The following is a 15,675-nucleotide window of genomic DNA, read 5'->3' as shown; positions in this document are numbered from 1 at the left end:
ACGATATGTGCTTTGTATTAATATTATTCCAGCTTATCATCAATTAACAATACTAATATCCATACCTGTACAGTCTTTTTAATTCTATGAGAAGGACCTGGATACTCTGGAGAATACAAATCTGTGAGGAATAATGAGTTGATTAACGTCGACTTTCCCAATCCAGATTCACCTAAAAGAAATAAGGGAAAATATCTGTTAAATTCACCCACTTTACCCAACCTTAAATATTCAACAGATGCTATAATTGAACTTGCTTTATGCAAGTACTTCTTGGTGAAACAATGAAATGACATTAGAAAATATGCTACAAAGAATAAGTATCTTGTCCTCAGTTTCTTAGCTATCAAATTAGACTCATGCTTCCAGGGATTCTTTTCAGTCTTCTAATTATACAACTTATATTCATTAAAAGTAATGTATCTAATAATCTACATTTTTAACAGTAATGTATTCCCAAAGAAAAAAGTCATTATTAAAAAATCCAAGTTGGATTATACATTGCTGCTTGAGTGAAATAAAGTTTTTCTTTACTAATAGACAATAATGAATGACCAAAACAAGAAATCATGCAGCCATAAAAAGCAAAAATCTGCTAATACAAAGAATAATTAATCACAATGAGCATCTCCACATAAAATTCTAAATCACAAAAAATACTTTCTAATTTAGCCACCCATCAGTCTAAATATAAGGGTACTACTTCTCCCAAACCAGAATCCAAAAAAATCTTAGGTAATTATTTTTTATACTGCTTCTACTCAAGGTAGGAGGTAGACATGAAGGAAGTTAGGGCATGATTTGTACTCTGATCACGTACTCTTTTTTGACTCTCCATCTCTAGTCTAATATACATAGTCTAGTGTATAGTAACTATTACAAGTATACCAAAATATAAATGGCTTCAAGGTATATATAACCTAAGGTTAAAATAAATTATAAACCATATTACGATAATTAACATGGCATAGAGTTAAAGTATGTATTGTTAATAATTCACTTAGAATAATAGGCATGTTTAGCCTAAGTAACTGATGTCACAATATATGTCTAGGAGGAATTCTTTTTATATCAGCTCTCAAAAGAGATAAGATCCTTTCCACATGGTCTGGGCTTACCCTTTGACTGAAAGCATGCCACTTTTTACTAGATGTAAAAATGCCAAAAATGTCTAAGTCACAGGAAAGTAACATGGGTTGGCCACACCCAATTCTTTCTTAACTCTTATACCTTGAAAGCAGAAAGACTAGAATAAAACCCAAGCATTTGGATGGTATCAGAAATATCTACAATATTTCCTTTTGGAAATACAAATGAAAATTTTAGTATATACAATAATGTTTTGGGAAATTAAAAAGTATGCTCATTAAAAGATTAACACTGTACTCAATAAATTATGTTTAGAGATTTTTTTAGTTTTTTTACCCTTTTTATTTGTGGTGAGGAGTCGGGGAACAAGACGACACAGGACAAAGGGAAAAGAGAGAGGAAGAAAAATAAGTCTGAAGGTAACGCACCAAAATGTAAATAGTGGCTACTCTGGGGATAGTACAATGTAGATGATTTTTCTTAGTTTGTTATACTTCGGGGTGCTGTAAACTTCCTTCAATATGATTCTATTATATTCATAATTTAAAAAGCATTACTGAGTGGCATCAGCAAAACGGCAAATTAAAAAGCTCAAAGCCTCATTTCCTCACAGAAACACCAAAAACAACCAAAACCTCGTAGAATTAACCTTACAGGACCTGTGAAAAACAGTCAAAAGTCTATAGCGACGAAGCAAATGCCCAATTAAGGAAAAAAAATATGCAAAACTTTTGTGACATTTTTCTGTGATCTTGTCCCACCCCTTCTGCAGTTTATCTGGGTCTCAAGAAGGCAGCAAACCAATTCCCAATTCATTCCCTTCAAATGGGCGGGAAGAGTGCAGACCTACCTAACTTGTAACATTTTAACCTCTCTGGTCTGCCAGAAGAACTGATTCCTGTTTTGCCTAACTGGAACCTCATCTGGAGAGAGAAGCAATGCACACCACTCATGAAAGCTGCAAGAGGACACAACAGATATTTGGGGCATAAGATTACAGTGGGTAGATATAATAGACCATCTGAGCATGCAGGTGAGACTCTTCAGGAAATTAAGACATTCAAAAGCAGCCATGTATACAGGAGGAATTGAGAAAGCGACCCACAGGCCTAGGCAATACAAATGCTCAGAAAAGAAGATCTTAAGCTTTCATCTTGGGGTGATCACTAGGTTAAGGGCATGCTCAACTCATCAGCAGAGAAATGCCCCAGTAGTACATAGCCAGTGTGCAACTGAGAGAGGTGACTCTTTCAAATACTCAGTTTTCAAAAAACATCACAAGGCATGCAACAAGGTATAGGAAAATATGGCCCAAAGGAACAAAAATTTCCAGAAACTATTCCTGAAGAAATACAGATATTAGACTTATTATACAGACTTGAAAGTAGCTGTCTTAACTATGCCCAAAGAGCTAAAGAAAAAAATGAACCAAAATGAATGGAAATCAGGAAAATAATAAGCAAAATGAGAATATCAATAAAGAGGAATTATAAAAACAAATTGTGGAGCTGAAAAATACAATAATTGAATTGAAAATGTCACTATATGGGTTCAATAGCAGAACTGAGTAGGCAAAAGAAAAAACTCAGTAAACCTGAAGACAATTGAAATTATCAAATCTGAGCAGAAAGAAAAAAGATGAAAAGTAAACAGAGCCCAAGAGATTATGAAACAAAACAACTGGACCAATATATACCCAATGGATGTTTCAGAGGAAGAGAAATGAACACAGAGATTACATGAAGGAAAAAACTCCCCAAAGGTGATGAAACCGATGAATCTACAAATCCAAGGATCTCAACAAACTCCAAATAAGAAAAACTCACAACCAATATCAATACAATTACAATCAAACTGTCAAAAGCCAAGACAGAATCTTGAAAGTGGCAAAAGAGAAGCAACTCACTGCATAGTTAGAATCCTCAAATAAGACTATAAGCCAACCTTCTGGCAGAAACCTTGGAGGCCTGAAGGGAGTGCAACGATACATTTAAAGTGCTACAAGAAAATAACTGTCAAATGCAAATTCTGTATCTGGCAAAAGTGACCATTATAAATGAGGGAGAAATAAAGACATTCCCCAATAAACAAAACCTGAGGGAGGTTCATTATCACTACACATATATTACAAGAAATACTGAAGGTAGTCCTTCAGGTTGAAATAAAAAGACTCTAGACAGTAACTCAAAGCAATATAAAGATATAAAGATCCCGTAAAGGTAAATGCAAGAGCAAATATAAAAACCAGTATTATTAGAATTTTGGTTTGCAAGTTCACCTTATATTTTCTATGAGTTTTTAAAGGCAAATGCATTAAAAAATCATGAATCTGTGTTAATAGGTACATCAAGTATAATACTGTAACTTCCAATATCAATAACATGAGAGGGACAGAGCAATGGAAGTGTAGTTGTTCAACGTGATTTAAGTTAAACTGGTACAAAAAATTAGATTGTAAAAACTTTAGGATATTATATATTATCCCTATAATAACCAAAGAAAATTTCTATAAAATATACCAAAAAGAAAAAAAAGAGAGAAGGGAATCAAATTGTGTCACTACAAAAAATCAAGTAAACATAAACAAAGGCAGTAATGGAAGAAATGAAGGACAAAACAGCTAAAAGACATACAGAAAACAAAATGGCAAAAGTTAGTTCTTCCTTATTAGTATTTATAGGTAAATTGATTAAACTCCCCCAATTAAAGGCACAGAGTGTCATAATAAATAAAATGACATGACTCAACTGCGTATCTATAAAAGACACACTGTAGATCTAAGAAAACACATAGGTTCAAAGTAAAAGGTTAGAAAAAGATAATTCATGCAAATAGTAACCAGAAAGGTAGAGAAGCCATACTAATATTAGACAAAATAGTCTCAATTCAAAAACTATTATCAAAGACAAAGAAGGACTTTAAATGTTGATAAATGGGTCACTTTGCCAAGATGATGTAACAATTAAAAACATATATATACAGCAAACATCAGAACTTTAAATTATGTGAAGCAAACACTGGCAGAATTAAAGGGAGAAACAGACAGTTCTATAATAATAGTTGGAGACTTCAATACTCCAGTTTCAATAATGGACAGGACAACTAGACAGAAAATAAACAAGGAAATAGAGGATACAAACAAAACTGTAAAGCAATTGAAGCTAACACAGACAAAACACTGCATCCAACAACAGTGGTCTACACATTTCTCTCAAGGGCATGTAAAACATTTTTCAGCAATGACTAAAAGAAACAAGTCTTAACAAATTTTAAAGAATTGAAATCAAGCAAAGTATTTTTTTCCCATCATAATCAAATGAAACTAAAAATCAGTAATGGAAGGAAACTAGGAAAACTAACAAATATTTGGAAATCAAACAACACATTCTTATCAATCAATGGATCAAAGAAGATTTCACGAGGGAAATTAAAATATACCCTGAGACAAAATAAAAATAAAAACCCAACATGCCAAAACTTATGGAATGCAGAAAAAGCAGAAGGAAATTTATAGTTGTAAACATTTACATAAAAATGAAGATTTTAAACAACAACCTATGTTTACACCATAATGAATTAGAAAAAGAAGAGCAAACTAAACTCAAAGCTAGCAAAAACAAGAAAAAAATAAAAATGAGAGCAGAGATAAATAAAACAGATTTTAAGAATAGAAATTGGGCCGGGCGTGGTGGCTCACGCCTGTAATCCCAGCATTTTGGGAGGCCGAGGCGGGTGGATCACCTGAGGTCAAGAGTTCAAGACCAGCCTGACCAACATGGTGAAACCCCATCTCTACTAAAAATACAAAACTGGGCCGGATTTAGTGGCGCATGCCTGTAGTCCCAGCTACTCGGGAGGCTGAGACAGAAGAATCGCTTGAAACCAGGAGGCAGAGGGTGCAGTGAGCCGAGATCGTGCCATGGCACTCCAGCCTGGGCAGGAAGAGCGAAACTCTGTTTCAAATAAATAAATAAACAAAAGAATAGAAATCGGCCAGGCGTGGTGGCTCATGCCTGTAATCCCAGTACTTTGGGAGGCTGAGGCGGGCAGATCACGAGGTCAGGAGACTGAGACCATCCTGGCCAACATGGTGAAACCACGTCTCTACTAAAAATACAAAAATTAGCTGGGCGTGGCAGGGCGTGCCTGTAATCCCAGCTACTCAGGAGGCTTGGGTAGGACAACTGCTTGAACTCGGGAGGCGGAGGTTGCAGTGAGCCGAGATCGCGCTACTGCACTCCAGCCTGGCAACAGAGCTAGACTCCGTCCCAAAAAAAGAACAGAAATCAGCAAAACCAATTGTTAGTTCTTCAAAAGAATAAACAAAATTGACAACCCATAAACTAGATTGAGAATAAAAGAGACTCAAATTACTAAAATCAGAAATAAAAGTGGGGGCTGGGTGTGGTGTCTAAGGCCTATAACCTCAGAATTTTGAGAGGCCGAGGCGGAGGGATCACTTTGGCTTAGGAGTTCAAGACAGGCCTGGGCAACATGGCAAAACCCTGTCTCTACTAAAAATACAAAAAAATTACCCTGTCGTGGTGGCACATGCCTGTAATCCCAGCTATTCAGGAGGCTGAAGCAAGAGAATTGCGTAAACCAGGAGGCGGAGGCTGCAGTGAGCCCAGATGGCACCACTGCACTCCAGCCTGGGTGACAGAGCAAGACTCTGTCTCAAAAAAAAAAGAAATAAAAGTGGCTCACGGCTTTCCTAATTAAGGACTGGACTATTTGCCACCACCCCCCCTCCTTTTTTGAGTAACTTTCCTTTTTGGAAACAGTGATGAAGGTTTCTCCCTTTATTCTCAACAGTATGTACACCTCATACTACTCTCTACTGTCAAATTTCTAAATACTTTCTGCTTTTTAAATACTCTTTAAAAATTAGCAAATACCTAGTTATACTTTCAGTTAAGATAATACTTTTTCCCATTGGATTTTTTCTTTATCTTTTAAATTCTTAACATTGACTATGTGAAGTAATACGCTGTATACCCTGAACTCAGCTATGAGATATTTAACATATCGGGGAGATATAAATAAATTAACTTCCATCAATTCCTAGACTACTTACACTGAAATTATGGACCAAAGCTTTCTAATTCAATTCCCAAGTGGCATTAAAACCAAGATGTTTTGTATTTCAAGAAACTTTATCCACGGTTATGAAAGTTTAAAAACTTATCAAATGTGTGGGAAAACTGCAATTTAAAGATAAATGATTAGGTTTCCTGTTATAATGTGAACCATAACTACACTAACTGGGTGATCTCTATCAAAGTAAACACTGTAAACAATAAAGGGTATCATTTGGCCAAGAGAAAGATAATTTCTGATTCCAATTCAACATTGCTCCTGTGTAACGTGTTTCTCTAGTTCTCAACTACACATTTATTCTTGAGTTATTTCTATGTTAGTTGTAGTTTTCTTTTAAGTTGGCTCTGGGCAAAGTAAACCTTTCATAACAGATTGAGAACTGTTCAATTTCCTCAATTCTAAGATACAATTTTGCCCCCCCAATATTTCTAAAAACAAATGTCTCATAAACAAAATGTAATTGACTGTACTATTTACCTCCCTCAAATCAAATTTGATTATGTTTCAGAGTAGATCTTATCTTAGAATCAAGGAAGCAGGAAAATCAAAACACTTCTTCCCCTAGAATCAAATTCAATTAGAAAAGCCAAATCAAAGAGGCCTTAATTATTTTTTCCTATAACTGAGAACTTTATATTTAATTTTTAGAACAATTTATTCTGAACTCAAGTGATTTCTATTTCCTTATAAATTGGAAGATTCCAAAGAAACAGAGGTTTTAACACAAACCTGGATGAGAAATAAGTAACCAAGACCATCTCCCACCTTGAGGCTCATAAGGTGAAACAAAAGCTCCTCCTTGAGTTATATGCAATAGGGGTAAATGATCCTCAAAGAGCCAAGTTTCATTCAGGGTAAGGAGGCAGAAAAAATGGGTACCAAAAAGTAGTTGAGAACTCAGTCTGCTTTTTCTGGTTCTGTACGTAAGGAGCTTGGAAGTTGCCACTCCATTCTAAGAAGTAAAAAGCTGAAAAGATCTGGTATTTAAGAACAGAATCCGATCTTTAAGAGCAGTAAGGACATAAGGCAGTGATCCAATTGTCCTTCTTGATGTTTACCCAGCTAAGTTAAAAACTTAGATCCACACAAAGTCTTGCACACAGGTATTTGCAGCAGCTTTATTTATAATTGCCAAGACGTGGAAGCAACCACAATGTCCTTCGGTAGTTGAATAGATAAATACACTATGGTACATCCAGAAAATGGAGTATCACTCAGCACCAAAAAGAAATTAGCTACCAAGCCATGAAAAGACACAGACCAATGTACACTGGTGAGCAAAAGAAGCTAATCTAAAAAGAATACATACTGTATAATTCCATTATTATAATTCCATTAATTCCACAATTATATAATGGAATTATGTAATTGTGAGCAAGATACTTGCATTTTCTGTTTTCTTACATATCAAATAGTATAAGAGTATGAACTATGAGGAATAAATTAGGTAATATATGTGACATCTAAGCACAGTGCCTGGTATACATTAAGTGCTCAATAAGTAGTTGTACTATTTCTGTGATTCATTTAAGGAAATTAGAAACACATGAAAGTCTGGTATGACAGAGGTAAGAATATAAATAACAACAAAATGTTAAAAAATGCTTCAGGCAAAAACTTGGAAACAATAGGAAGTTAGCAAATTCCACATTAAAAGACTATAGGTCTTTTGGATATGGATAAATCAAGTGCTTAAAAAATAAAAATGATTTAAATAATATGCTTAATTTTCAAATATACATACAGAAATTTCTTTTTTTTGAAACCTATGGAATACTTATTTTTGAAACCTATGGAATACTAAATAAGCTGATTCTATGTAAGGCTACACAGAAAAATAAATACTGGAACCTACAGATCATATTCTCTGAATGTAGTGAAATTAAAAATTAACAAAAAATAACACAATCCATCCATCTACTTAGGTATCTCTCCTTAACTCTTCCTATGTGAAAATTACTCAAATACAAACAAAATGAGTATTACACATAAACATCTAGGAGATTTGACTAAAGTATTTGGAAGAAAAACTCATGCTTAAAATAAGCCTTAAGAAAATAAGTCAACCATCAGGATGGTTCTTGGTGAAACTGTAAACTGGTACAGATTTTCTGAAGAATAATTTGGTAATCTACCAAAATTTAAATCTACGTGCCTTTTGACCCAGGATTTCACTTTCAGAAATGTACATTACAGAGGCATTTATATGTGTGCCTAGAAATCCAAGGAACCTAAGCAGTGTAACTATGAACATCTATCTTCATTAATAGCTGACTGTATAAATCATGATAAAGGTATTATAGAATACCACATAATTGCTAAGAATATACTGACAGGAATATTCATTATATATATACATATATACACACAGTATATTCACTGATAGGGAAAAAACATTCACAGAACAGTACTTACAGCATGGTACTGTTTACACACAAAAAAAAATTGACATAGGAATGCCTGGTGTATATAAAAGTATAAAAAAATGCCAAAACACTTGCACCAATTTAATGCTTATCTCTAGAGACAGGACTGGAAATGAAGGTGGGAGAAAAAAGGAAACTTGCTTTTTACTAAATATCTTTAGAATTTAGTTTTTTAAAAATAAAATGTATATTTTATAAACTTTTCTTTCTTTGGGAAGCTGAGGGGAAGGTAATAATAACAGGGAATATACCAACTTTCTAATAGTGTTTATTTCTAGATGGGAAAGGTTATGAAACATTTAAATTTTTCTTCTTTGTGTATCAGTTTTTCTACAAGAACCATAAATTATATTAATATTTAATTTTAACTTTTAATTCTTTAAAGGGGTTGATATGTTATCTACATGTTATGCTACAAAGAATTCAAGAAGAATGCCTGAGAACAGCCTACCTGCAAATATAATGATTGGGAGTACTGGGATAAAAGTTAAGAGAAAAATGAGTATTAAGTCCAGTAAAGAGACTACAGAGTAAATGAGAGGGAGGCATCAGGCACAGGTTACTGCAGATGCTGGCAACTACAGCTCCAGACAGCTGTACTACAGGAATTCTCAATCTTGACACTACTGACATTTTGGATTGGATAATTCTTTATTGTGAGAAGTGTCTTGTTAATTCAAGGATGCTTGGCAGCATCCCTGGCCTTTACCCATTAGAAGTCAGTTAGCATCCCTCCTCCCCAGCTGTGGCAACCAAAAATGCTTCCAGACATTGACAAATGTCCCCTGGGGGGGCATTTTTCAAATTTTGAATCCCCAAATCCTCTAGCACTGATACTACTATGCATAAAAAATAATGACAGTGACAGCCAGTAAGTTATAAATTCTTCTGTGTGCCAGTATTTTACAAGCATTGACTTAGTTAACCTTTATAACGCCATTAGATAGATGCTACAGGTTGTGTATCACTTATTCAAAATGCTTGGGACCAGAAGCGTGTTGGATTTGGGGCTTTTTCAAATTTTAGAATATTTGCATTGCTCATCAGTTCAGCATCCCTATTCTGAAAAGCCAAAATCCAAAAACTGGTTCAATGAGCATTTCCTTTGAGCATCATGTCAGCACTCAAAGTTTCAAACTTTGGAGTATTTGAGATTTCAGATTTTTGGATTAGGGATACCCAATCTGTATCATTATCATTACCATTTTAAGGTGAAAAAAACAGAAACAAAAGTGAAATAACTTGCTAGTGTCAAACAGTTAATAAGTGGTAATGTCAGTATTTGACACTAGGCAGTATGTTCTACTGCCTTTCTAAATACCCACTCTCATTTATCCATTAAAGACTCTGTCCCAGAATTCCCAAGTACCTTCCTAATCTGGTTAACCAGGTTATTTGACATGTGATATTTTACCGGTATCTTCATTAACAATAATACTTAATATTTTTATTCAGTAACTATAAGAAAGACTCTGAGCTAGGCACTTTACATGCATTCAATGACTTCAATAATTACAACACTCTACATAAGATTCTTTACACAATTTTACAGCTAAGTAAACAAAATCTCTGAAAGTAACTTGCCAATGACAAATATCTCTACCAAGTAGCAGAGCTACAGCTCAATCTGAATGGCAAATCTCATGTCCTTTATCATACTGTACTTCCCAGACTCTGAGCAGGCGAAAGGAATATGCTTCTTGACCTCTATGTCCTGGTCCACTTAGTGTTTTTTTTTTTCCCCAAGAAGAGTCTCACTCTGTCGCGCAGGTTGAAGTGAGAGGCACAATCATGGCTTACTGCAAACTTCTGCCTGCTGGGCTCAAGTGATTCTCCCACCTCAGCCTCCCGACTAGCTGAGACTACATGTGCATGCCACCATGTCCAGCTAATATTTTTTTAAGAGATGAGGTCTCACTATGTTGCCCAGGCTGGTCTCAAACACCGGGATTCAAGCAATCCTCCCGCCTCGGCCTCTCAAAGGGCCGGGATTACATGCTTGAGCACCAGGGCCACTGCTTTTATTGCACTAACCACAATGAGTTTCACATGGAAAAGTAAAGGATAAAGCAATTCAAAATTTAGAAGAGAAAGAAGAGAGAAACTAAGTTCAATAGCCTTTAATCTTGTCAGACTGAGTACTTCTACCTACCCCTAGTATCAAATCCCACATCTGCCCCAGTATCAAATCCCACATCTGTCCTGAAACTAAATTATAACCTCTTTAGTAGGTTAAGGAAGAGGGAAAAAAGACCCTTTTACAAGATACAATAATAGATCTATGTCCTTTCAAGAATAACACTGATTCAGTGAATATTCTTCTAAAGTACTCAGTCAAGTACCTCATACAAATGAGGTATTTGTAGGTTATTGTATTGACTCAAGTACCTCATACAAATGAGGTATTTGTAGATTATCGTATTGTCTTAATGATTCTATTATCGTAACACAGAGGTTACCAAAATGTCATTCAAATAAGCCTGATAAAATACAGTTTATTTCCCATAAGCAAAGTCACCTTACTCAAATCATTGTGGCTGTATGACATTGCTATGGGAGCTCTAAAAACAAGCTATTTTGTAACGAGTAAGCAGTCCTTTTACTTGGTAGCAGAGTAAAATATAGCATCTGACAAATACGAAAATAGTTTGGTAATACTATTATTCTTCCCTGGAAATTTTTCCTAAGAAGTACCGGGAAGGTGTAAATTAAGTGTATTCCAAATTTTTCTGTGCTTCCTTAAGTATCACATACCCTTAATCCAAGTTATCTCATTTTTTTTTTTTTTTTTCAGAAGTACCAATAATTGTAAGAAAGTAGTTGTGTAACTTTGGAAAAGTCTAGGGGCAAAGGTTATAGTAGTCCATTAGAGCTTAAAATTTCCTTGAAATCTCTTATCTCGGTTCCATCAATAAATTCGCCTTGTGACCTTGGGCAAACCTATACTTTGTGTGTCAGTACCCTCCTCTCTGAAATGCAGATAAAAGCAGCACCTACAACACAGAGTTGGTGTGAGAAATAAGTGATCTCATTAGACTCATACCTTGGCACAGTGGACACGTGAATATCAATAATTGGTAGTTGCAAAGAAATGTATTTTATTACTATTCATGTTTTCTCACAGAAAAAGAAAGGACCCTAGTGCAACTACTAAGAATAAGGGTCAAAGGTGAAGTAGACAGCCTTAAGAAGGGAATAAACATTTGAAACAGGGATGCAGGAGAGTAAAGTAGAAGAGTAAGGTTGGCAATTTATTGACACTAAAGGGTACTGGCCTCAAAATAAATAAAAAGGAATGTTGAAAGCAGTGAGGCTATGCCTGAGTTTGGACATTAATTTCTACTCACATTTAGTAGAGTAATATTTACTTCCACACCAAAATGTCAAATGGCCTATAATTATAAGACAAAATATAGCAGCCTTGTCTAATAATCTCAAAGTGACTTATAACTACAATTGATCCTTGTTCATTGGCTTTACTGAAGGGAAGGAAATAGTGTCATTAATGCAAAACAGTAGAGAACTATAATCAGTCCTACCAAATCAAACTCTACTTAAACACAAAATCTGTGGAAACAACCCAAACCAAGTGTACTTCTGCATTATTTAGAAAACATTTAATAATAGAGTTCAGAATATATATACTGGCTTAAGAAAAAAATTACTCAAGAGAAAAAGACTATCCGTAATATTTCATATTTCTTCAAACTAGTATTTTAATAAATCCAAACAAACTTTTTTGAATGTTCCAAATTAATGTCTATTTTACATTTATTTTGACTTTGAAATGCATTATACATGTTTTGCAACAATGTCATTATCATTCCCTCATTTTATTGCAGTTTAAGGGGAAATAACTGGATTTTAAATTTTTTGTCCTTGTTAAAACAAAATATAATATTTACAGTTTAAGATGTTACTCTATGAAAATTATGAAACAAGAGTAACTACAGTTAGTAATACAATACCTGTACTTTAACCTAATAAGCAGGTTAAAATAACCCATATCCTTCTTATCTTTGAGGTCTTGCCCATGAAAGCCATATATTCTATCACTATTCAAGAATGTTAAATTTCAAGCCTAAAAATAAAACATTCATCAAATATTTGTTTATAAGGTTTTGAAGAAAGTCACAATAATATTTGTTTATAATAGCTAACATCAGGTTTCTTCAGGTCTTTGGGATTGGGATCCCCCAGTATTCATAATAAAGGAATCTGAGCAGTCCTGCTTTAAAGATACTTGCTTATCTTTGACTTACTCAGCACCTCAACTTTGTATCCATTTCTTATTAATCTCTAGATTTTCTGAGACTAAAGTAGTACCTGACACTTTATAAGTGATTATTAAATTTTTATCAAATAAATGAATGAGGAATGCAAAGATAAGATGTAGTCCTTGATCTTAAAAATATTAGTATGGTAGAAGAGGTAAGATATGCAAACAATGAACAAACAAGGCAGAATTTTATCAAAACCATGAATGAGATACCCCAAAGCAACAGAATTTCAGGAAACTGAGAATCACACCAGTATGGAAAGGAGGTCACATTTTAATGAGGCTTTGAAAGATGGAGTATCATATCAAAAAGCATTTCAACTTTCTGGGATATCTGTGATACCAGGAGCCACTTTTACCATTCTGTAGCAATTGTATGGAAAAGAAAGCAAAGGATTTTTAGAAACAGAATCTTTAAGTCCTTTCAGAATGTTTTACCATGTTAGAGTTGAGGCAAGAGGAGCTGGTGATCACACTGTGGAGCTTTTCTACCTTGTTCTTCTAACTCCTTCCTTTCTTTTTCTACTGGGTTTTGAAATCAATTTTGTACAAATTCAAATCCTAGTTCATTAACATACAAGTATATGACCTTGATCAAGATACTTACTTTATTAATTAAATGCACAGGGCTTGACATTTTAAAAAGCACCTCAAATGAAAACTAGAGGTGAGACAGCAACAAACTATAGTTCTTAACCAAAATACATATTAGTGTCATCTCAGGAGCTATTTCGAAATGGATGATCATATTCCATCCTAGACCCAAAGCCCAAAATATCTAGGCAAGTGTTTCCAGGAATACTTTGAAGAAGTTTCCCAAAATGATTTGAAAGGTAGATGAAATTAAGAAATTCTTATGTTCGTGTCGTCCTGTCCATAAAAAGAAAATTAAGAAATTCTAGTAAATAAAGGATGACATACAGCAATATGCCAGATTAAATCAACATTTAAAGATGGCCCATAGGAAAGGATCCTAATAAAGCAGGCTTCAACACAACCAGGTAAACCAGGAGGCAATATCACAAAAAGTGAGGAAGAAAGTTTCAAGGAAAAAATGGTCAATAATGCCAAATAAGTTAAAGAAAAAGACAACCAGAAGGCCTTTTACTGACCTTTAATAAAAGTAGTTTTGTGTTAAGGAGAGAAGCCAAATGGTGAGAAATTAAGTACTGGATGGGAAATTTAATTTTTTCTTTACACCTGGCTATAAAATGAAGAAAAGATACCACACCAAGATGTTTTGCCAAGGGAGGATGCTATTCTTTGTTTTACTTTTTAATAAACTTAATCTGGTGAAGATTTAATCAGTGAAGAACAATCTAGACCAGGTATCCCCAACTCCCAGTCCGTGGCCTGTTAGGAACCAGGCCACACAGTAGGAGGTGAGTGGTGGTGAGCATTACTGCCAGAGCTCTGCCTCCTGTCAGATCAGCGGCAACATCAGATTCTCAAAGGAATGCAAGCCCTATTGTACACTGCTCATGTGAGGGATCTAGGTTGTGTCCTCCTTACAAGAATATAATGCCTGATGATCAGTTTCATCCTGAAACCATCCTGCCCCCCTCCCACACACACACACATCCTGGCAGAAAAATTGTCTTCCACAAAACCAGTCCCTGATGCCAAAAAAACTGGGAGCCACTGGTCTAGACTACATTAGATACATTCCATACATATGTTGACCTGGAATTTGCTATAAGACAATTTCATCTCCGCAAAATCTATTAGGATATCTTTTAACATACACACTGATGTCCATGCTAATACTAAAAGGCAAGTTAAACAGGCTCTACATAACGTGGCCCTGCAATTATCTTAAAAGAAGTTTACTTATTCTAATTACTATAATTGCACCAGTACTAAGAACTAACAATTCTGCTGTGTAGTTAGTAGCAAACATTCCAACCAGCTACTCAATAATTACCTCATTTGCCAATTCAAACAGCTTTCACTTGCTACATGTCTGAGGCTGGGAGGTGCAACGAGGTATGTTATGATCTTTCTTGCTATACTTAGAAACAGAAGCATTCTTTATACAACCCAGTTCAAGTGGACAACTACATTTTTAAATCATCATGTTACCAGAGAAATCCTTACTGCCTACTCAGAACATTTTCTTCATGATTATTTAGAAAATGATTATCCCATTTTTGTAGTAAAAGATATTGCCTGACCTTTCATAAGATATATACCAAGTTTCTGTAAGTTCTTTTGCTAAACTGAAAAGAGTTGAAATTGACAGTTTAAATACTGTCTATGAGCTGTCCCTCAATGTTCCTCTAAATTCTTCCCATTACCTGAAATTCTAATTGATCATTCAATACACATTCCTCCTTAAAAATGGGTGGAACGGCCGGGCGCAGTGGCTCAAGCCTGTAATCCCAGCACTTTGGGAGGCCGAGACAGGCAGATCACGAGGTCAGGAGATCGAGACCATCCTGGCTAACATGGTGAAACCCCGTCTCTACTAAAAAATACAAAAATCTAGCTGGGCGAGGTGGCAGGCGCCTGTAGTCCCAGCTACTTGGGAGGCTGAGGCAGGAGAATGAAGCAAACCCGGGAGGCGGAGCTTGCAGTGAGCTGAGATCCGGCCACTGCACTCCAACCTGGGTGACAGAGCGAGACTCCGTCTCAAAAAAAAAAATGAGATCACGAGGTCAGGAGATTGACACCATCCTGGCTAATACGGTGAAACCCCATCTCTACTGAAAATAAAAAATAAGCCGGGCATGGTGGCAGGTGCCTGTGGTCCCAGCTACTGAGGCAGGAGAATGGCGTGAA

At 35.3% G+C, this 15,675-nt stretch overlaps 1 protein-coding gene across 4 annotated transcripts in view; it reads right to left on the bottom strand.

Annotated features, from left to right (window-relative positions):
- The window catches only part of SEPTIN7 (septin 7), a 105,551-nt gene that overhangs the window by 42,098 nt on the left and 47,778 nt on the right, over positions 1 to 15,675 (bottom strand). For 3 of the 4 annotated variants that reach the window (XM_071095038.1, XM_071095037.1, XM_071095035.1), the window contains exon 3: positions 66 to 172. In XM_071095038.1, the coding sequence (XP_070951139.1) occupies positions 66 to 172 (107 nt within the window). Of the gene's footprint in view, positions 1 to 65; positions 173 to 1,939; positions 2,028 to 15,675 lie in introns of those variants that run through there. The other variant, XM_071095036.1, reaches the window with a different exon arrangement.

The sequence above is a fragment of the Macaca nemestrina genome, chromosome 4 (assembly GCF_043159975.1).
Source record: "Macaca nemestrina isolate mMacNem1 chromosome 4, mMacNem.hap1, whole genome shotgun sequence".
In the NCBI taxonomy this organism is placed as follows: domain Eukaryota; kingdom Metazoa; phylum Chordata; class Mammalia; order Primates; family Cercopithecidae; genus Macaca; species Macaca nemestrina.
The sequence above is the reverse complement of the archived record's forward strand: the minus strand, read 5'-3'. Positions and strand labels throughout refer to the sequence as shown.